The sequence below is a fragment of the Oncorhynchus kisutch genome, unplaced genomic scaffold (assembly GCF_002021735.2).
Source record: "Oncorhynchus kisutch isolate 150728-3 unplaced genomic scaffold, Okis_V2 Okis04b-Okis11a_hom, whole genome shotgun sequence".
Classification (NCBI taxonomy): domain Eukaryota; kingdom Metazoa; phylum Chordata; class Actinopteri; order Salmoniformes; family Salmonidae; genus Oncorhynchus; species Oncorhynchus kisutch.
The window spans coordinates 12,254,877-12,279,422 of NW_022261981.1; the positions used below are offsets into that span (position 1 = coordinate 12,254,877).

The 24,546-nt window shown below is 49.9% G+C and overlaps 1 protein-coding gene across 1 annotated transcript in view; it reads right to left on the bottom strand.

The window, feature by feature from the left end:
- The window catches only part of LOC116359726 (probable JmjC domain-containing histone demethylation protein 2C), a 39,788-nt gene extending 17,039 nt beyond the window's left edge, over positions 1-22,749 (bottom strand). The window contains exon 1 of the mRNA XM_031813085.1: positions 22,290-22,749. Within this exon, the coding sequence (XP_031668945.1) occupies positions 22,290-22,451 (162 nt within the window). The 5' untranslated portion in view covers positions 22,452-22,749. The remainder of the gene's footprint in view (positions 1-22,289) is intronic.
- Positions 22,750-24,546: the final 1,797 nt, after the last annotated feature.

Below are 24,546 nucleotides of genomic sequence, written 5' to 3' on the forward strand. Positions count from 1 at the left end.
CGGCATGTCTGGCTGGCTGTCTCACGGCATGTCTGGCTGGCTGGCTGTCTGTCTCACGGCCTCTCTCATCGCCTGGCTGGCTGCCTGTCTGTCTGTCTCACGGCCTGTCTGGCTGGCTGGCTGTCTGTCTCACGGCCTGTCTCATCGCATGGCTGGCTGACGGCCTGTCTGGCTGGCTGGCTGTCTCACGGCCTGCCTGTCTGGCTGGCTGGCTGTCTGTCTCACGGCCTGTCTGCCTGGCTGGCTGGCTGGCTGTCTCACGGCCTGTCTCATCGCCTGGCTGGCTGACGGCCTGTCTGGCTGGCTCACGCTCTGTCTCCGTGCCACCTGCCAGTCTCCGTGCTGGCCTGTCTACCCTGCAGCCGCAACCAGCAACGTGAAAACTAAACCACATGTGAAAAAGCGTTTGAGAAGTCAAAGCGCCATCCTCCAACGCCCTGGGAAAGCAGGTTCCATTGTTGCCGTATTGAAACCCAATCCCCGAGTAGCCTCAGCCTGGGAAAGCAGGTTCCATTGTTGCCGTATTGAAACCCAATCCCTGGGTAGCCTCAGCCTGGGAAAGCAGGTTCCATTGTTGCCGTATTGAAACCCAATCCCTGGGTAGCCTCAGCCTGGGAAAGCAGGTTCCAGTGTTGCCGTATTGACACCCAATCCCTGGGTAGCCTCAGCCTGGGAAAGCAGGTTCCAATGTTGCCGTATTGACACCCAATCCCCGGGTAGCCTCAGCCTGGGAAAGCAGGTTCCAATGTTGCCGTATTGACACCCAATCCCCGGGTAGCCTCAGCCTGGGAAAGCAGGTTCCAGTGTTGCCGTATTGACACCCAATCCCCGGATAGCCTCAGCCTGGGATACGATCCGAGACAGGATCTCCCATTCCACAGCACATGACAGTAGATATAGGCCTAGGCAACACTGAGAATAGAATACAAGATCTGATAAAGAATACAAGATCTGATAAAGACTACTACTACTGTCCTGGTGAAAGAAACACATGCCTGGCCAAGATAACACTGAGGATTGATTACAAGGTCTAAGAAAGAGCAGTCTTCAAAGTATAGGCTACATGGCAAATGTGTAGGTGCGAAAGCAGAGCCCCGTCACGTCTCCCCTACCGAAGCAGAGCCCCGTCACGTCTCCCCTACCGAAGCAGAGCCCCGTCACGTCTCCCCTACCGAAGCAGAGCCCCGTCACGTCTCCCCTACCGAAGCAGAGCCCCGTCACGTCTCCCCTACCGAAGCAGAGCCCCGTCACGTCTCCCCTACCGAAGCAGAGCCCCGTCACGTCTCCCCTACCGAAGCAGAGCCCCGTCACGTCTCCCCTACCGAAGTAGTGTCTGATGTCCATACTGTAGCTCCCGTCTAGTAGTGTCTGATGTCCATACTGTAGCTCCCGTCTAGTAGTGTCTGATGTCCATACTGTAGCTCCCGTCTAGTAGTGTCTGATGTCCATACTGTAGCTCCCGTCTAGTAGTGTCTGATGTCCATACTGTAGCTCCCGTCTAGTAGTGTCTGATGTCCATACTGTAGCTCCCGTCTAAGTGTCTGATGTCCATAGTACTGTCAGCTGTTTTCACATTGCTTTCCCAATTCAAGCCCAGAAGACATGACATTCTGTGACCTTTACTTGGACCGTAGACCTGAGTGGCGTGCGTTAGCGTTTCCCTTTTCTCTGAACCCCAGCTCCGCTCAGGGAGGGGTGGACTGACTTAATGTCTTTCAGTTGTGGAGAAAAATGTGAATGTCTGTCCTTATCATGTAAACATCTCCTTAAACTAAGACTTAGTCGGTCTCACTCGCCTGGACAACGTAGAAATGCTTTCAATGAAGACTCCCGTCTGTGTGGTCAGAATAAAATGTAGACTAGACACTTGTCAAATACTGGATAACTATTCCATTGTTCAGGGGATAAGACAAGGTGCTCAGACATGTTGGATACACAGCCAACAAGCCAGGTTCATCTCCATGCAGGAAACTAGACTTCAGAAACACACCCTGTACAAGTATTTTGGTTCACTTTAGGGTCATTGGCTGCCTGACATCCTGGAAAACAGCATTTTAGGATTCAGGATCATTAGTGGCATATTGGTAGAGATACTACGACGAGGTCAGGCAGGGAAACACTCTTTTAGTACGGTGTTCCTTGATGCTGCCACACGTTGGAGTTGCTTCCTACTCGACTACAACCCATTCTGAGTGTGAATGAACAAATAAAGAAAAAGTCATTCACACACAATCCTGTTCAGTTACATTGGTTGTAGCATCTTGATGGATGTAACTTTCTCACATCATTAAACAGATGTTAAATATGGGTTAATTATATCATGTGTGTTTACAGCATTAGGAACCTCTGACTATTTCTGTACACCAAATATGAGAAGGTTGTTGTACAAATTACAGGGCATGTTTTCTTCTTCAGAAATAAACCTGAGGCTATATCCCGACCCCAGGGAGGAGAGGAGGCTATATCCCGACCCCGGGGAGGAGAGGAGGCTATATCCCGACCCCCGGGGAGGAGAGGAGGCTATATCCCGACCCCGGGGAGGAGAGGAGGCTATATCCCGACCCCCGGGGAGGAGAGGAGGCTATATCCCGACCCCGGGGAGGAGAGGAGGCTATATCCCGACCCCCGGGGAGGAGAGGAGGCTATATCCCGACCCCCGGGGAGGAGAGGAGGCTATATCCCGACCCCCGGGGAGGAGAGGAGGCTATATCCCGACCCCCGGGGAGGAGAGGAGGCTATATCCCGACCCCCGGGGAGGAGAGGAGGCTATATCCCGACCCCCGGGGGGGAGAGGAGGCTATATCCCGACCCCAGGGAGGAGAGGAGGCTATATCCCGACCCCGGGGAGGAGAGGAGGCTATATCCTAACCCCGGGGAGGAGGAGGCTATATCCTAACACTGAGCAGATGCATTTAAAGTTGACATCCATGGTATTTATGCTGAATGTGTGGACCTAGTTGGTCAGTGAAAGTACAAAGAGTGACTCAACATGATACTATTTGAAGGATAAAAACAAAACAGTGAAACAATGTTTTTGCATCTCAGAAGAATCCCCGACCCACAATAACCCCATAGAGAACATCCATTTCAATCTAAAGCCGTCCCTAATAACTGCCGATCCCCGGATAGCCTGGGATGCGATCCGAGACAGGATCTCCCATTCCACAGAACATGACAGTAGATATAGGCCTAGGCAACACTGAGAATAGAATACAAGATCTGATAAAGAATACAAGATCTGATAAAGACTACTACTACTGTCCTGGTGAAAGAAACACATGCCTGGCCAAGATAACGCTGAGGGTTGATTACAAGGTCTAAGAAAGAGCAGTCTTCAAAGTATAGGCTACATGGCAAATGTGTAGGTGCCGAAGCAGAGCCCCGTCACGTCTCCCCTACCGAAGCAGAGCCCCGTCACGTCTCCCCTACCGAAGCAGAGCCCCGTCACGTCTCTCCTACCGAAGCAGAGCCCCGTCACGTCTCTCCTACCGAAGCAGAGCCCCGTCACCCCTACCGAAGCAGAGCCCCGTCACGTCTCCCCTACCGAAGCAGAGCCCCGTCACGTCTCCCCTACCGAAGCAGAGCCCCGTCACGTCTCTCCTACCGAAGCAGAGCCCCGTCACGTCTCCCCTACCGAAGCAGAGCCCAGTCACCCCTACCAAAGCAGAGCCCCGTCACGTCTCCCCTACCGAAGCAGAGCCCCGTCACGTCTCCCCTACCGAAGCAGAGCCCCCGTCACGTCTCCCCTACCGAAGCAGAGCCCCCGTCACGTCTCCCCTACCGAAGCAGAACCCCGTCACGTCTCCCCTACCGAAGCAGAGCCCCGTCACGTCTCCCCTACCGAAGCAGAGCCCCGTCACGTCTCCCCTACCGAAGCAGAGCCCCGTCACGTCTCCCCTACCGAAGCAGAGCACCATCACGTCTCCCTACCAAAGTAGTGTGCGATGTCCATACTGTAGCTCTCAGCAGTAGGGTTGATACAGTAGAACCCTCATTCTCTCAGCAGTAGGGTTGATACAGTAGAACCCTCATTCTCTCAGCAGTAGGGTTGATACAGTAGAACCCTCATTCTCTCAGCAGTAGGGTTGATACAGTAGAACCCTCATTCTCTCAGCAGTAGGGTTGATACAGTAGAACCCTCATTCTCTCAGCAGTAGGGTTGATACAGTAGAACCCTCATTCTCTCAGCAATAGGGTTGATACAGTAGAACCCTCATTCTCTCAGCAGTAGGGTTGATACAGTAGAACCCTCATTCTCTCAGCAGTAGGGTTGATACAGTAGAACCCTCATTCTCTCAGCAGTAGGATTGATACAGTAGAACACTCACTCTATACGCAGCCATTCAATATTTCATTCAGGCCTTGAGGAGCTCTGCAGGATAATTAGGAACTAAATGAAACAAAACGCCCATACTACAATGTACAATGGGGCAGGTCCCACCAGGGAATTACTAATACACCCTGACCTCGGAGAGTTCAGCAGGTCAGACTTAAAAAGGAGGGAAAGAATTACGCTCAGGAAGTTGTAAACACAGACCCCGCAGTCACATTCTAGAGGGGGGAGTGGGAGGGAGAGAGAACTGAAGAATGAACGATGGGAGGGAGAAAGAGAAAGGAAGAGCCAGTCATTCACATTTTAGTGGAGGGCGGCGGTGGGAGGGAGAAAGAAGAAGCGGAGGAGGGAAAGCGAGACAGGAAAACATCCCTCATCCAGCCAGGAGAGCTAGATGAGAGGTGGGAAGAGAGTGGGTGGGTTGAAGGGGAGGCCTCTGGGAACGATGGTGAGGTACGGCTGGGCTGAGGCAGAGGCTACAGGGACCCCATGCTGCTCACTGTGGGAACCCCACTACTTCACTGCCCCTGCTGTTCTCCCTCTTCCCACTACCTCACCCTACCACCTCTCCCTGCTCTCCCACTACCTCCACCTCTCCCTGCTCTCCCACTACCTCTCCCTGCTTTCCCACTACCTCTCCCTGCTTTCCCACTACCTCTCCCTGCTTTCCCACTACCTCTCCCTGCTTTCCCACTACCTCTCCCTGCTTTCCCACTACCTCTCCCTGCTTTCCCACTACCTCTCCCTGCTTTCCCACTACCTCTCCCTGCTTTCCCACTACCTCCACCTCTCCCTGCTCTCCCACTACCTCCACCTCTCCCTGCTCTCCCACTACCCCCACCTCTCCCTGCTCTCCCACTACCTCCACCTATTTTCACTATATATTTCACTATATATTTTACCTCTTGGGGATGTTATTCGAAAACATAATGTAAACTTTCACTGCTATGCGGATGACACACAGCTGTACATTTCAATGAAACATGGTGAAGCCCCAAAATTGCCCTCGCTAGAAGCATGTGTTGGCTGCAAACTTTCTACTATTAAACTCGGACAAAACAGAGATGCTTGTTCTAGGTCCCAAGAAACAAAGAGATCTTCTGTTGAATCTGACAATTAATCTTAATGGTTGTACAGTCGTCTCAAATAAAACTGTGAAGGACCTCGGCGTTACTCTGGACCCTGATCTCTCTTTTGAAGAACATATCAAGACCATTTCGAGGACAGCTTTTTTCCATCTACGTAACATTGCAAAAATCTGAAACTTTCTGTCCAAAAATGATGCAGAAAAATTTATCCATGCTTTTGTCACTTCTAGGTTAGACTACGGCAATGCTCTATTTTCCGGCTACCCGGATAAAGCACTAAATAAACTTCAGTTAGTGCTAAATACGGCTGCTAGAATCCTGACTAGAACCAAAAAATTTGATCATATTACTCCAGTGCTAGCCTCTCTACACTGGCTTCCTGTCAAAGCAAGGGCTGATTTCAAGGTTTTACTGCTAACCTACAAAGCATTACATGGGCTTGCTCCTACCTATCTCTCTGATTTGGTCCTGCCGTACATACCTACACGTACGCTACGGTCACAAGACGCAGGCCTCCTAATTGTCCCTAGAATTTCTAAGCAAACAGCTGGAGGCAGGGCTTTCTCCTATAGAGCTCCATTTTTATGGAACGGTCTGCCTACCCATGTCAGAGACGCAAACTCGGTCTCAACCTTTAAGTCTTTACTGAAGACTCATCTCTTCAGTGGGTCATATGATTGAGTGTAGTCTGGCCCAGGAGTGGGAAGGTGAACGGAAAGGCTCTGGAGCAAAGAACCGCCCTTGCTGTCTCTGCCTGGCCGGTTCCCCTCTTTCCACTGGGATTCTCTGCCTCTAACCCTATTACAGGGGCTGAGTCACTGGCTTGCTGGGGCTCTCTCATGCCGTCCCTGGAGGGGGTGCGTCACCTGAGTGGGTTGATTCACTGTTGTGGTCATCCTGTCTGGGTTGGCGCCCCCCCCCTTGGGTTGTGCCGTGGCGGAGATCTTTGTGGGCTATACTCAGCCTTGTCTCAGGATGGTAAGTTGGTGGTTGAAGATATCCCTCTAGTGGTGTGGGGGCTGTGCTTTGGCAAAGTGGGTGGGGTTATATCCTTCCTGTTTGGCCCTGTCCGGGGGTGTCCTCGGATGGGGCCACAGTGTCTCCTGACCCCTCCTGTCTCAGACTCCAGTATTTATGCTGCAGTAGTTTATGTGTCGGGGGGCTGGGGTCAGTTTGTTATATCTGGAGTACTTCTCCTGTCCTATTCGGTGTCCTGTGTGAATCTAAGTGTGCGTTCTCTAATTCTCTCCTTCTCTCTTTCTTTCTCTCTCTCGGAGGACCTGAGCCCTAGGACCATGCCCCAGGACTACCTGACATGATGACTCCTTGCTGTCCCCAGTCCACCTGGCCATGCTGCTGCTCCAGTTTCAACTTCCACCTGTCTGTGCTGCTGCTCTAGTTTCAACTGTTCTGCCTTATTATTATTCGACCATGCTGGTCATTTATGAACATTTGAACATCTTGGCCATGTTCTGTTATAATCTCCACCCGGCACAGCCAGAAGAGGACTGGCCACCCCACATAGCCTGGTTCCTCTCTAGGTTTCTTCCTAGGTATTGGCCTTTCTAGGGAGTTTTTCCTAGCCACCGTGCTTCTACACCTGCATTGCTTGCTGTTTGGGGTTTTAGGCTGGGTTTCTGTACAGCACTTTGAGATATCAGCTGATGTACGAAGGGCTATATAAATAAATTTGATTTGATTTGACCTCTCCCCGCTCTCCCACTACCTCCACCTCTCCCTGCTCTCCCACTACCTCCACCTCTCCCTGCTCTCCCTGCTTTCCCACTACCTCTCCCCACTCTCTCCACCTCTCCCCGCTCTCCCACTACCTCTCCCCGCTCTCCCACTACCTCTCCCCGCTCTCCCACTACCTCCACCTCTCCCCGCTCTCCCCGCTCTCCCACTACCTCCACCTCTCCCCGCTCTCCCACTACCTCCACCTCTCCCCACTGCCTCCACCTCTCCCACTACCTCCACCTCTCCCACTACCTCCACCTCTCCCAGCTCACCCTCCACCTCTCTCCCTCCACCTCTCCCCGCTCACCCTCCACCTCTCCCCGCTCACCCTCCACCTCTCCCCGCTCACCCTCCACCTCTCCCCGCTCACCCTCCACCTCTCCCCGCTCACCCTCCACCTCTCCCCGCTCACCCTCCACCTCTCCCCGCTCACCCTCCACCTCTCCCCGCTCACCCTCCACCTCTCCCCGCTCACCCTCCACCTCTCCCCGCTCACCCTCCACCTCTCCCCGCGCTGCTCTCCCTTCTCCCACAACCTCTCCGCGCACCCCCCCATTTTCTCTGCTGCTAGCTACAGCAATATGTCTAATGAGAGCAGCATGAGACCAGCTCCACAATCCAGCATTCCAGGACCAGACCACGTTGCAGCAGAGGCCTTTTCAGTTTGTCACCCACGCTTGGATGAAACCGCACTAACACACTCCGCTCTGGACCAGGCCACTGCTCCAGCCCCCCCCCCCCGGCCAGGCCACTGCTCCAGCCCCCCCCGGCAATGCCACTGCTCCAGCCCCCCCCCCCCCCCCCCCGCTCCAGCGCCGCCCCCCTGGCCAGGCCACTGCTCCAGCCCCCCCCCCCCAACGGCCAGGCCAGGCCACTGCTCCAGCCCACCCCCCCCCCCAGGCCACTGCTCCAGCCCCCCCCCCCCAGCCAGGCCACTGCTCCAGCCCCCCCCCCCAGCCAGGCCACTGCTCCAGCCCCCCCCCCAGCCAGGCCACTGCTCCAGCCCCCCCACTGCTTCCAGATGAGGATCAGACAGGATGTGAGACTCAGACAGGATGTGAGACTCAGACAGGATGTGAGACTCAGACAGGATGTGAGACTCAGACAGGATGTGAGACTCAGACAGGATGTGAGACTCAGACAGGATGTGAGGCTGATCCGGCAGAAATCCCCTTCCCCACTGCTGCGCCAGAAATAGCTGAGGAAAATAAACTAAACATTCATCAGTAGAAACTAACGCTGAAACATCTTCACCCACCACTTCAACGATTCCCCTGGTCTCTGAGAAATCAAAACATTCAACGATTCCCCTGGTCTCTGAGCAATCACAGACATGGTGTAGTGAAGTCCATCTTCACTTTGTGGACAGATTTATTCAAAAGAACAACTCTTCTCCAACTACTTGACCATAGTATAGACAACCATGTTGGAGGGAAAAGAAGAAAAACAGCTGAGTGATTTGCATGGTGGTTCTAGTTCGTTGTTCTAGAATGCAGCACAGCAAGGTCCTCCTCCGCGGTAAACCTCCCTACAACAAGGTCCTCCTACCACGGTAAACCTCCCTACAACAAGTTCCTCCTCCGCGGTAAACCTCCCTAGAACGTGTGGCAGGTCCTCCTCCACGGTAAACCTCCCTACAACGTGTGGCAGGTCCTCCTCCACGGTAAACCTCCCTACAACGTGTGGCAGGTCCTCCTCCACGGTAAACCTCCCTACAACGTGTGGCAGGTCCTCCTCCACGGTAAACCTCCCTACAACGTGTGGCAGGTCCTCCTCCACGGTAAACCTCCCTACAACGTGTGGCAGGTCCTCCTCCACGGTAAACCTCCCTACAACGTGTGGCAGGTCCTCCTCCACGGTAAACCTCCCTACAACGTGTGGCAGGTCCTCCTCCGCGGTAAACCTCCCTACAGTTTACCAACTCAATCATCAAGTTTGCGGACGACACAACAGTGGTAGGCTTGATTACCAACAACGACGAGACGGCCTACAGGGAGGAGGTGAGGGCCCTCGGAGTGTGGTGTCAGGAAAATAACCTCACACTCAACGTCAACAAAACTAAGGAGATGATTGTGGACTTCAGGAAACAGCAGAGGGAACACCCCCCTATCCACATCGATGGAACAGTAGTGGAGAGGGTAGCAAGTTTTAAGTTCCTCGGCATACACATCACAGACAAACTGAATTGGTCCACTCACACAGACAGCATCGTGAAGAAGGCGCAGCAGCGCCTCTTCAACCTCAGGAGGCTGAAGAAATTCGGCTTGTCACCAAAAGCACTCACAAACTTCTACAGATGCACAATCGAGAGCATCCTGGCGGGCTGTATCACCGCCTGGTACGGCAACAGCTCCGCCCACAACCGTAAGGCTCTCCAGAGGGTAGTGAGGTCTGCACAACGCATCACCGGGGGCAAACTACCTGCCCTCCAGGACACCTACACCACCCGATGTTGTAGGAAGACCATAAAGATCATCAAGGACATCAACCACCCGAGCCACTGCCTGTTCACCCCGCTATCATCCAGCAGGCGAGGTCAGTACAGGTGCATCAAAGCTGGGACCGAGAGACTGAAAAACAGCTTCTATCTCAAGGCCATCAGACTGTTAAACAGCCACCACTAACATTGAGTGGCTGCTGCCAACACACTGACAATGACACTGACTCAACTCCAGCCACTTTAATAATGGGAATTGATGGGAAATGATGTAAATATATCACTAGCCACTTTAAACAATGCTACCTTATATAATGTTACTTACCCTACATTATTCATCTCATATGCATACGTATATACTGTACTCTATATCATCGACTGCATCCTTATGTAATACATGTATCACTAACCACTTTAACTATGCCACTTTGTTTACATACTCATCTCATATGTATATACTGTACTCGATATCATCTACTGTATCTTGCCTATGCTGCTCTGTACCATCACTCATTCATATATCCTTATGTACATATTCTTTATCCCCTTACACTGTGTATAAGACAGTAGTTTTGGAATTGTTAGTTAGATTACTTGTTGGTTATTACTGCATTGTCGGAACTAGAAGCACAAGCATTTCGCTACACTCGCATTAACATCTGCTAACCATGTGTATGTGACAAATAAAAAGAGATTTGATTTGATTTACAGCGTGTGACATTCTACAGAGCATTGTAACTGTATACAGTCACTTGTTCTCTGACGTAGCTAAGAGGATCTGACTGGTAAGACAGCTGTGTATCAGCCTCTAGTTATTACACTCATCTATCTTTATGCTTCTATAGATCTGGGCCTATATCTTTCATTATGCTTCTATAGATCTGGTTCTACAGCTTTTACAATTATGATAATTCATGGTTTATATTATTTCAGAGACGTAGCAATCTGGAACGTATAACACACTATTCAAACTCTACATCACTGAAATATTTTACTGTGTTGAAACAGACCCGTCTCTTTCGCCGTGTTGAAACAGACCCGTCTCTTTCGCCGTGTTGAAACAGACCCGTCTCTTTCGCCGTGTTGAAACAGACCCGTCTCTTTCGCCGTGTTGAAACAGACCCGTCTCTTTCGCCGTGTTGAAACAGACCCGTCTCTTTCGCCGTGTTGAAACAGACCCGTCTCTTTCGCCGTGTTGAAACAATAACAGACCCGTCTCTTTCGCCGTGTTGAAACAATAACAGACCCGTCTCTTTCGCCGTGTTGAAACAATAACAGACCCATATCTTTCACTGTGTTGAAACAATAACAGACCCATATCTTTCACTGTGTTGAAACAATAACAGACCCATATCTTTCACTGTGTTGAAACAATAACAGACCCATATCTTTCACTGTGTTGAAACAATAACAGACCCATATCTTTCACTGTGTTGAAACAATAACAGACCCATATCTTTCACTGTGTTGAAACAATAACAGACCCATATCTTTCACTGTGTTGAAACAATAACAGACCCATATCTTTCACTGTGTTGAAACAATAACAGACCCATATCTTTCACTGTGTTGAAACAATAACAGACCCATATCTTTCACTGTGTTGAAACAATAACAGACCCATATTCAGCCATGTCCTCGTTTTTCTTTTCCCAGCTGAAACAAGCCTTTAAATCACGTGTGGTGTTGGTTACATCCTTCAAATGGAGATCAGAAGCATCCCATCTGCCTCGAGACGCGAGGCAGGCATCTCCAAACACACACACCATAAATTGCAGGCAGTACATTGTCGGGCAAACCACATTGTGCAGGGATATTTACAAGATAATATCTGGGATGTGTTTCTTTTATATAGTGTCCCACCCCTCTGTTACAAAATGATTAAGCCCTATGCTCATTTGAATAGTCAATGATAACATATCAAGACCCAGCTAAATGTTTTAACTCACTCAGGAGGATAAGGATTCTGTCTCAAATTGAGACTCTCCTCTGTGAGTGATGGGCCACAACAAGGAGAAAGCTGGCCGTTTCTGGGTTACAGATCACACTGCAGCTCCTTGGCTCAGGCTCAAACATCTGTTAACGGGTCAAGTTTCCCCTCCACTGTCTGGAACCCATCAACGGAACCCATAGAACACCGCCAGCGTTCCAGAGCTCCAAACAAATCATTCTGGTTCACACCAGAGAAACAGACCTTGAGCCCTGAATGTAAAGGGCCACTTGGTGTTCCAGATGTCTAGTCGAGGTCCTTCAGGCTAGATAACCTTCAGAACGCCACAGTAACAAACATGACGACAGAGAGAAAATACAATACACTTTAATGATCTGTGTGTGTGAACTTTAAAAAGTAGGCTAGGGCTGCATTCAGAACACACACCATATACTGGGCTATCTGGAAATAGCTGCAGGATTAAACATTACATCAAAACTATTACATTTCTGTAGCTGCTTTAAGGAAATACCTGCACTCAACTAGTGTAATACGTTAGGAGATAAAGTAGATCCTTCATTTCACCAGTCACATTATGAAGCTTCCCGTAGTTCCCCAGAACAGTTGGGCCAGTATTGACAGGGGCAGTGTGTCGTCCATATTGACAGGGGCAGTGTGTCGTCCATATTGACAGGGGCAGTGTGTCGTCCATATTTACAGGGGCAGTGTGTTTTCAGTACCGGTACCCCTTGTGTATATATTACCTCAATGACCTCCACTAACCTGTAGCCCCTGTATATATTACCTCCACTAACCTGTAGCCCCTGTATATGTTACCTCCACTAACCTGTAGCCCCTGTATATGTTACCTCCACTAACCTGTAGCCCCTGTATATGTTACCTCCACTAACCTGTAGCCCCTGTATAGATTACCTCCACTAACCTGTACCCCCTGTATAGATTACCTCAATGACCTCCACTAACCGGTACCCAACACATCGACTCAGTAATGGTACTCCCTGTATATATTACCTCCACTAACCTGTACCCCACACATCGACTCAGTAATGGTACTCCCTGTATATATTACCTCCACTAACCTGTACCCCACACATTGACTCAGTAATGGTACTCCCTGTATATATTACCTCCACTAACCTGTACCCCACACATTGACTCAGTAATGGTACCCCCTGTATATATTACCTCAATGACCTACACTAACCGGTACCCCACACATTGACTCAGTAATGGTACCCCCTGTATATATTACCTCAATGACCTACACTAACCGGTACCCCACACATTGACTCAGTAATGGTACCCCCTGTATATATTACCTCAATGACCTACACTAACCGGTACCCCACACATTGACTCAGTAATGGTACCCCCTGTATATATTACCTCAATGACCTACACTAACCGGTACCCCACACATTGACTCAGTAATGGTACCCCCTGTATATATTACCTCAATGACCTACACTAACCGGTACCCCACACATTGACTCAGTAATGGTACCCCCTGTATATATTACCTCAATGACCTACACTAACCGGTACCCCACACATTGACTCAGTAATGGTACCCCCTGTATATATTACCTCAATGACCTACACTAACCGGTACCCCACACATTGACTCAGTAATGGTACCCCCTGTATATATTACCTCAATGACCTACACTAACCGGTACCCCACACATTGACTCAGTAATGGTACCCCCTGTATATATTACCTCAATGACCTACACTAACCGGTACCCCACACATTGACTCAGTAATGGTACCCCCTGTATATATTACCTCAATGACCTACACTAACCGGTACCCCACACATTGACTCAGTAATGGTACCCCCTGTATATATTACCTCAATGACCTCCACTAACCGGTACCCCACACATTGACTCAGTAATGGTACCCCCTGTATATATTACCTCAATGACCTACACTAACCGGTACCCCACACATTGACTCAGTAATGGTACCCCCTGTATATATTACCTCAATGACCTACACTAACCGGTACCCCACACATTGACTCAGTAATGGTACCCCCTGTATATATTACCTCAATGACCTACACTAACCGGTACCCCACACATTGACTCAGTAATGGTACCCCCTGTATATATTACCTCAATGACCTACACTAACCGGTACCCCACACATTGACTCAGTAATGGTACCCCCTGTATATATTACCTCAATGACCTACACTAACCGGTACCCCACACATTGACTCAGTAATGGTACCCCCTGTATATATTACCTCAATGACCTCCACTAACCGGTACCCCACACATTGACTCAGTAATGGTACCCCCTGTATATATTACCTCAATGACCTACACTAACCGGTACCCCACACATTGACTCAGTAATGGTACCCCCTGTATATATTACCTCAATGACCTACACTAACCGGTACCCCACACATTGACTCAGTAATGGTACCCCCTGTATATAGCCTCCTTATTGTTACTCTTATTTTTTACTTTTAGTTTAGTACAGTTTACTACAGGTATGATGTGAAATGAAGTGCTAGGACTCCTTTAAGAATACAACCTGGCTGAATCTACTGGCCTACAATCTACTGCACAATGACTGACGCAATGTCAACAAGTACTTTGTACTAAACGCATCAATTGTTAATCCACAGCAAACTATATAGGATGCCACACAGCAGAGGCTGGGCAACCCCCAACTAATCCCCTAACTGAATATCTAGACAGAGCTCCCGATACGACCCAGTGTGTCAGAACAAACCCCAGTAGGTTCACCGGGTTGTCTTCCAGCTGAAGATAACTTCCTGCAAGTAGAAACAGGTACATTGTCATTCAAAGGGTCTGGATGTGTCAGACCTGTAGTAAATCATATTACTACCATAATCTGTCATTGTTAAAAAACAGAAACCAAGCCATCGGAAACAGACTGCTAGACCCACTACTGGATGTATGGATTCCTGTGTGCTTCTCTATAACATGTCAAAGCACAGAAAATGTCCCCGTCTCAGTGAATATCATATTAGCACCTAAGTACCGTGATATTAGCCCACTAGGCCCAGTGGTCTACACTAGCCCACTAGGCCCAGTGGTCTACACTAGCCCACTAGGCCCAGTGGTCTACACTAGCCCACTAGGCCCAGTGGTCTACACTAGCCCACTAGGCCCAGTGGTCTACACTAGCCCACTAGGCCCAGTGGTCTACACTAGCCCACTAGGCCCTGGTCGACAGTAGCCCACTAGACCATGGGCCCTGGTCGACAGTAGCCCACTAGGCCCTGGTCGACAGTAGCCCACTAGACCATGGGCCCTGGTCGACAGTAGCCCACTAGACCATGGGCCCTGGTCGACAGTAGCCCACTAGACCATGGGCCCTGGTCGAAAGTAGCCCACTAGACCATGGGCCCTGGTCGAAAGTAGCCCACTAGACCATGGGCCCTGGTCGACAGTAGCCCACTAGACCATGGGCCCTGGTCGACAGTAGCCCACTAGACCATGGGCCCTGGTCGACAGTAGCCCACTAGACCATGGGCCCTGGTCGACAGTAGCCCACTAGACCATGGGCCCTGGTCGACAGTAGCCCACTAGACCATGGGCCCTGGTCGACAGTAGCCCACTAGACCATGGGCCCTGGTCGACAGTAGCCCACTAGACCATGGGCCCTGGTCGACAGTAGCCCACTAGACCATGGGCCCTGGTCGACAGTAGCCCACTAGACCATGGGCCCTGGTCGACAGTAGCCCACTAGACCATGGGCCCTGGTCGACAGTAGCCCACTAGACCATGGGCCCTGGTCGACAGTAGCCCACTAGACCATGGGCCCTGGTCGACAGTAGCCCACTAGACCATGGGCCCTGGTCGACAGTAGCCCACTAGACCATGGGCCCTGGTCGACAGTAGCCCACTAGACCATGGGCCCTGGTCGACAGTAGCCCACTAGACCATGGGCCCTGGTCGACAGTAGCCCACTAGACCATGGGCCCTGGTCGACAGCAGTCCACTGACAGGATGCTAACGGCAGAAAGGGAAGCAGCGTTCAGGACAGAGGCAGGACATTAACAACAACATGGTTTGATGGATCCTCAGACTAGCTCGTATTTCCAAACGGACAGACTGAGCAATACACAAGTGGGAGCAATAAAACAGGAAGTGGAAATTATTTTCAGTTCTGCTACAGCTAGATAATATTACAGAACAATATGATATTGGTCATGCAGAAGGATGGGCTGGATTTACTATGAAAACAAGGCCAAGTACCTAACATGTAGAGTTAACTTGTTTAGGTCCTGGTTGGTTTAATGACTGAGGCATTCCAGCGGGCTCCTCCAATACGCATTCTGCCACCACAGAGACAACGGCTCAAACACCACCATGTTAGAGGCTCAAACACCATGTTTTAATATCAGAGGCTCAAACAGCACCATGTTTTAATATCAGAGGCTCAAACAGCACCATGTTTTAATATCAGAGGCTCAAACAGCACCATGTTTTAATATCAGAGGCTCAAACAGCAACATGTTTTAATATCAGAGGCTCAAACAGCAACATGTTTTAATATCAGAGGCTCAAACAGCACCATGTTTTAATATCAGAGGCTCAAACAGCACCATGTTTTAATATCAGAGGCTCAAACAGCAACATGTTTTAATATCAGAGGCTCAAACAGCAACATGTTTTAATATCAGAGGCTCAAACAGCACCATGTTTTAATATCATAGGCTCAAACAGCAACATGTTTTAATATCAGAGGCTCAAACAGCACCATGTTTTAATATCAGAGGCTCAAACAGCAACATGTTAGAGGCTCAAACACCACCATGTTTTAATATCAGAGGCTCAAACAGCACCATGTTTTAATATCATAGGCTCAAACAGCAACATGTTTTAATATCAGAGGCTCAAACAGCACCATGTTTTAATATCAGAGGCTCAAACAGCAACATGTTAGAGGCTCAAACACCACCATGTTTTAATATCAGAGGCTCAAACAGCACCATGTTTTAATATCAGAGGCTCAAACAGCAACATGTTTTAATATCAGAGGCTCAAACAGCACCATGTTTTAATATCAGAGGCTCAAACAGCAACATGTTTTAATATCAGAGGCTCAAACACCACCATGTTATAGAGGCTCAAACACCACCATGTTATAGAGGCTCAAACAGCACCATGTTATAGAGGCTCAAACAGCACCATGTTTTAATATCAGAGGCTCAAACAGCACCATGTTTTAATATCAGAGGCTCAAACACCACCATGTTATAGCGGCTCAAACACCACCATGTTATAGCGGCTCAAACACCACCATGTTATAGCGGCTCAAACACCACCATGTTATAGCGGCTCAAACACCACCATGTTATAGCGGCTCAAACACCACCATGTTATAGCGGCTCAAACACCACCATGTTATAGCGGCTCAAACACCACCATGTTATAGCGGCTCAAACACCACCATGTTATAATATCAGCGGCTCAAACACCACCATGTTATAATATCAGCGGCTCAAACACCACCATGTTTTAATATCAGAGGCTCAAACACCACCATGTTATAATATCAGCGGCTCAAACACCACCATGTTTTAATATCAGAGGCTCAAACACCACCATGTTTTAATATCAGAGGCTCAAACACCACCATGTTTTAATATCAGAGGCTCAAACAGCACCATGTTATAATATCAGCGGCTCAAACACCACCATGTTATAGCGGCTCAAACACCACCATGTTATAATATCAGCGGCTCAAACACCACCATGTTATAGCGGCTCAAACACCACCATGTTTTAATATCAACGGCCAAAACATTTGGAGTGGAGACCTTAGAATAACATTCAGTTTGTTTGATTTGGGAAAGTATGCCCTGAAAAACTAACATATAGTTGGGTCTAAACCATAGACATCTGGACATATTCAACAAGAGCAGAGAGAACTGGGTCAGTACAGAGATGGGTTGGAAGGTCTGGGCCGTCTCAGAGAACTGGGTCAGTACAGAGATGGGTTGGAAGGTCTGGGCCGTCTCAGAGAACTGGGTCAGTACAGAGATGGGTTGGAAGGTCTGGGCCGTCTCAGAGAACTGGGTCAGTACAGAGATGGGTTGGAAGGTCTGGGCCGTCTCAGAGAACAGGGTCAGTACAGAGATGGGTTGGAAGGTCTGGGCCGTCTCAGAGAACAGGGTCAGTACAGAGATGGGTTGGAAGGTCTGGGCCGTCTCAGAGAACAGGGTCAGTAGAGATGAGTTGGAAGGTCTGGGCCGTCTCAAGAGAACTGGGTCAGTACAGAGATGGGTTGGAAGGTCTGGGCCGTCTCAGAGAACAGGGTCAGTAGAGATGGGTTGGAAGGTCTGGGCCGTCTCAGAGTACAGGGTCAGTACAGAGGAAAACATAGCCTACTAACTGGGCATAAAGACAACAGGGTGAGAAGTATATATTTCCTGGGGAAAAGCAGTGAAATCGTGTGAAAAACAGAAGTGTAAATGATGAAGGTCGGGCCTACATGACGTAGCAATCCTTTATATCAGTCAACAGACACAGATGATACATGACATGTAGGCGAGCCTATACGGTAAAACGTACCATAAATACTCTATGATTGAAGCTACATCCAACACCGGCCTTGTCCTTCTCATTAGGTTACCATGTCTACGAGGGCAGAACAGGCAGTGTTAAATAGGATCTGAATCTGATCGTGTCCTGATGTGGAGCAGGAGAATGTTAAGCAACGTGGAGCTAACTAGAGCTGGTGAACTCAGAGGACCCGTCATTCACATGGCTAGGCCGCTGTTGCTACGGGATACAGTCCAGCCATTGGTGAAAGAGAGTCTCTCTCTCTCTCTCCACTCCTAATGAGAGCTCTGCTGTCTGAAATATCAAAGTACCAAGCCAGTGACTCACACTGCTACAGAATAAAGAGGCCAATCAGCAGGCAGAGCTATATACTTTCAGGAAAGTACGATGTTCTCGGGCAGTTTGTTGTTACCATTATGTCAATTAATACTGTGTGTCACTGTAACCAACAGTAAATAAGACAAAAGCAACGAGAATCAAAGACATTTAGTACAGAAGATTTATGAGACATTCTAGAAACCACTACTATTTTTAATTTTACCTTTATTTAACTAGGCAAGTCTGTTAAGAACAAATTCTTATTTACAATCTACCGGGAAACAGTGGGTTAACTGTCTTGTTCAGGGGCAGAACAGATTTTTACCTCGTTAGTGCTGGGATTTGATCTTGAAACCTTTCAGTTACTGGCCCAACGCTCTAACCACTAGGCCGCCCTGCCGCCCCTCCACCCTAGCCACTAGGCCGCCCCTCCACCCTAGCCACTAGGCCGCCCCTCCACCCTAGCCACTAGGCCGCCCCTCCACCCTAGCCACTAGGCCGCCCCTCCACCCTAGCCACTAGGCCGCCCCTCCACCCTAGCCACTAGGCCGCCCCTCCACCCTAGCCACTAGGCCGCCCCTCCACCCTAGCCACTAGGCCGCCCCTCCACCCTAGCCACTAGGCCGCCCCTCCACCCTAGCCACTAGGCCGCCCCTCCACCCTAGCCACTAGGCCGCCCCTCCACCCTAGCCACTAGGCCGCCCCTCCACCCTAGCCACTAGGCCGCCCCTCCACCCTAGCCACTAGGCCGCCCCCTCCACCCTAGCCACTAGGCCGCCCCTCCACCCTAGCCACTAGGCCGCCCCTCCACCCTAGCCACTAGGCCGCCCCTCCACCCTAGCCACTAGGCCGCCCCTCCACCCTAGCCACTAGGCCGCCCCTCCACCCTAGCCACTAGGCCGCCCTGCCGCCCCTCCACCCTAGCCACTAGGCCGCCCTGCCGCCCCTCCACCCTAGCCACTAGGCCGCCCTGCCGCCCCTCCACCCTAGCCACTAGGCCGCCCTGCCGCCCTGCCGCCCCTCCACCCTAGCCACTAGGCCGCCCTGCCGCCCCTCCACCCTAGCCACTAGGCCGCCCTGCCGCCCCTCCACCCTAGCCACTAGGCCGCCCTGCCGCCCCTCCACCCTAGCCACTAGGCCGCCCTGCCGCCCCTCCACCCTAGCCACCAGGCCGCCCTGCCGCCCCTCCACCCTAACCACCAGGCCGCCCTGCCGCCCCTCCACCCTAACCACCAATAGGCTACCTGCCGCCCCTCCACCCTAACCACCAATAGGCTACCTGCCGCCCCTCCACTCTACCTCCACTCTAACCAACAATAGGCTACCTGCCGCCACTCCACTCCACTCCACTCTAACCACTAGGCTACCTGCCGCCCCTCCACTCCACTCCACTCTAACCACTAGGCTACCTGCCGCCCCTCCACTCCACTCCACTCTAACCACTAGGCTACCTGCCGCCCCTCCACTCCACTCCACTCTAACCACTAGGCTACCTGCCGCCCCTCCACTCCACTCTAACCACTAGGCTACCTGCCGCCCCTCCACTCCACTCTAACCACTAGGCTACCTGCCGCCCCTCCACTCCACTCTAACCACTAGGCTACCTGCCGCCCCTCCACTCTACTCTAACCACTAGGCTACCTGCCGCCCCTCCACTCCACTCTAACCACTAGGCTACCTGCCGCCCCTCCACTCCACTCTAACCACTAGGCTACCTGCCGCCCCTCCACTCTACTCTAACCACTAGGCTACCTGCCGCCCCTCCACTCCACTCTAACCACTAGGCTACCTGCCGCCCCTCCACTCTACTCTAACCACTAGGCTACCTGCCGCCCCTCCACTCCACTCTAACCACTAGGCTACCTGCCGCCCCTCCACTCCACTCTAACCACTAGGCTACCTGCCGCCCCTCCACTCTACTCTAACCACTAGGCTACCTGCCGCCCCTCCACTCCACTCTAACCACTAGGCTACCTGCCGCCCCTCCACTCCACTCTAACCACTAGGCTACCTGCCGCCCCTCCACTCCACTCTAACCACTAGGCTACCTGCCGCCCCTCCACTCCACTCTAACCACTAGGCTACCTGCCGCCCCTCCACTCTACTCTAACCACTAGGCTACCTGCCGCCCCTCCACTCTAACCACTAGGCTACCTGCCGCCCCTCCACTCTAACCACTAGGCTACCTGCCGCCCCTCCACTCTAACCACCAGACATCTGAAACAATCAGTAGTGGTGTAAATAAAGCTGTATAATCCTACGACATCAAAGACATGTTTCCACCTCCTGGCAACTCAACAGGACCCAATGATTCCAACATGTATCTGACTGGGAACAGGAAGTGGGTCCCACTCCAGGTTACTGAGACCACCTAGTCTACAGCCTACCAAGGTAACTAAACAGGTTCTTTAAGGAGGACGTGTTTAAAAAAAACGGTATTTATGTATATTTTTTCTGAAACAAAAGTCATTGAAACAACTAGCTGGCCTACATGCATTCTGGTTTTAACAGTGATAAGAATGAATGAGTGTAGCCAAGGTGTTCTTGTTCAGATCCTACTCCTCAAAACATACTGTACGGCATGTTGATTCTCCCTCCACACACACACAGTACTCTTAACCAAACACTTATAGAAGCTATTGTTGGCACAACAGCGTGTCACAGCCTAGCTAGCTACACATTTACAGATTCCCAACTCAGCAACACACAGCCAGACAGGTCTCCGTTCAACCAGCAACACACACCCAGACAGTTCAACCAGCCAGACAGTTCAACCAGCAACACACAGCCAGACAGTTCAACCAGCCACAGTTCAACCAGCAACACACAGCCAGACAGTTCAACCAGCCACAGTTCAACCAGCAACACACAGCCAGACAGTTCAACCAGCAACCCACAGCCAGACAGTGTAATTGTGTTGCTATTCTAGCTACTGACACTAGTACAATGGCAAGTTGTGTGTGACATGATGATCTAATCTTAAATCCTTGTGTTCCCTCAGCTGTTCATTCCTGGCTGATAAAAAGGGGCCCAAAGTAAATGCAACTATTCATTTATCTGGCTACCTGTCAGACAGTATTCACGTAGGCTACATTAGCAACACTGCTTTACCATTAGAAATCTGGCAACAAACAACAACAAATAGTGGGTTTTTACATGGGCCCTGTGATTTAGGACAAATCTGGAATGATTGACCTATTTAGCCCGCACATTCAACATGTTTGTCCTCTATACAACTGGTGGGCATGCCAGTTGTTAATATGCACTTCAGGTTCTAGACAATTATTGTACAAGGCATGGAATTTCAGCCTTGATGTGGAAATCGAGGAAAGGGTCGCTAGAACTGTGATCGACTCGACGATGGCTAACTAGGTAATTTAATCACAGGTCAATGGTTCTGACGATTCATTTAGCCTTAATATGATTTTGGGAAACCGGTCCCAGCTATCTCTGCTTGCTTACCCCTCTCTCTCTCTCTGCTATCTCTGACTTATGTCTCCATGATATCTCTCCCTGCTCTCTCTCATCTCTCTCGGGTTTATTTGCTGTTAGAAATCTCTGACATTGTTGACACGCGCCCTACTAACGGCCAGTTAGCTAAACTAGCATAACGTCAGGTTTACCGTAGATAGATCAAGACTAACGTCTGACGCTACTGCCAAACAGTTATAAAAGATACAAAACTAAATTTACTTCATACAAGATACATTATCTATGTATTTATTATAATTATATGACAATAACGACTGAAAACAAGCTAATGGCGTTAAGAAGCTAACTTCATCTTTACAAAGCCAAACCAACACCAAATGCCTCATCGGTCTACGGTCGGGCAAACCATTAAAAATAATATAAAATTCCTTACCGTCAACTCTGAATGGTTGTTGTCCCGGTGAGTAACGGCTCGGATGACCCCAGCTCGCCAGCCCCAGCGGCCGATATCCCGGAGATCCAGCGGCTCGTCTCCACCGACACACAGGAACCGCTTCCCAACCAGCTCCGGTCGCGTCTCCACCGCCATGGCCATCCACTGACAGCGAAAACAACCCCCTGGAAAACTCTAACACCGACGGCCTATCGAGCTCACATGTACTACATTAAACTGTACTGAATAATCCAAAGAAGCACATCAACTACCACTGTTATTTCGTCTTTTACGTGTAGCGTAACAACCCGGGGGGGATTTAAATTCCTTGCAGTCTCCACCCGTAAACAGTCGATCTTCAGCTCCGTGGCGAAACACGGTATCCCTCCGCTCCCACATCACTGCCGTGGCGATACACGGTATCCCTCCGCTCCCACATCATTGCGGTGGCGATACACGGTATCCCTCCGCTCCCACATCACTGCCGTGGTGAAACACGGTATCCCTCGGCTCCCACATCACTGCCGTGGTAAAATATGGTATCCCTCCGCACCCACATCACTGCCGTGGTGAAACACTGTATCCCTCCGCTCCCGGAGACAGACGACCGTGTAACACCGCAGCAGCAGACTTCTCCGTCCGCCAGACACAGATCTATTCTCTACCACTGTTACAAAAATGAATATATCAAATCAAATCAAATTGGATTTGTCACATGCCGCCGAATACAACACGTGAAGAAGACCTTACAGTGAAACGCTTACTTTCAAGCCCTTAACCAACAATGCAATTTTAAGAAAAATACGTGTTAAGTAAAAAAAAAAAGATAAGTAAAAAATAAGAAATAAAAGTAACACATAATTAGAGAGCAGCAGTAAAATAACAATAGCGAGGCTATGTTTAGGGGCAAAAGTTAGTCGAGGTAATTCCGGTAATATGTACATGTTGGTAGAGTTAAAGTGACTATGCAAAGATAATAAACAGACAGTAGCAGCAGCGTAAAAGGCTGAGGGGTAATGCAAATAGTCTGGGTAGCCATTTGATTGGCTGTTCAGAGGTTTTATGGCTTGGGGATAGAAGCTGTTGAGAAGCCTTTTGGACCTAGACTTACCGCTTTTAAAAATATATATATATATTTCACCTTTATTTAACCAGGTAGGCTAGTTGAGAACACCTTTATTTAACCAGGTAGGCTAGTTGAGAACACCTTTATTTAACCAGGGAGGCTAGTTGAGAACACCTTTATTTAACCAGGTAGGCTAGTTGAGAACCCATGACATAAACAAACATACAGTCAATAACACAATAGAAAAAGTCTATATACAGTGTGTGCAAATGAGGTAAGATAAGGGAGGTAAGGCAATAAATAGGCCATGGTGGCGAAGTAATTACAATATAGCAATTAAACACTGGAATAGTAGATGTGCAGAAGATGAATGTGCAAGTAGAGATACTGGGGTGCAAATGAGCAAAAAATTAATAACAGTATGGGGATGAGGTAGTTAGATGGGCTGTGTACAGGTGCAGTGATCTGTGAGCTGCTCTGACAGCTGGTGCTTGAAGTTAGTGAGGGAGATATGGGTCTCCAGCTTCAGTGATTTTTGCAATTCGTTCCAGTCATTGGCAGCAGAGAACAGTAGCCGTGCGGCAGCAGAATAAACAGTCTATGACAAGGGTGGCTGGAATCTTTGACAATTTGTTGGGCCTTCCTCTGACACCGCCTGGTGTAGAGGTCCTGGATGACAGGAAGCTTGGCCCCAGTGATGTACTGGGCTGTACGCACTACCCTCTGTAGTGCCTTGCGGTCAGAGGCCGAGCAGTTGCCATACCAGGCAGTGGTACAACCAGTCATTCAGTCAGTGCTCTTGATGGTGCCGCTGTAGAACTTTTTGAGGATCTGGGGGACCCATGCCAAATCTTTTCAGTCTCCTGAGGGGGAATAGGTTTTGTCGTGCCCTCTTCACGACTGTCTTGGTGTGTTTGGACCATGATAGTTTGTTGGTGATGTGGACACCATGGAACTTGAAGCTCTCAACCTGCTCCACTACAGCCCTGTTGATGAGAATGGAGACGTACTTGGTCCTCCTTTTCCTGTAGTCCACAATCATCTCCTTTATCTTGATCACATTGAGGGAGAGGTTGTTGTCCTGGCACCACACGGCTCTGACCTCCTCCTGATAGGCTGTCTCGTCGTTGTCGGTGATCAGGCCTACCACTGTTGTGTCATTAGCAAACTTAATGATGGTGTTGGAGTTGT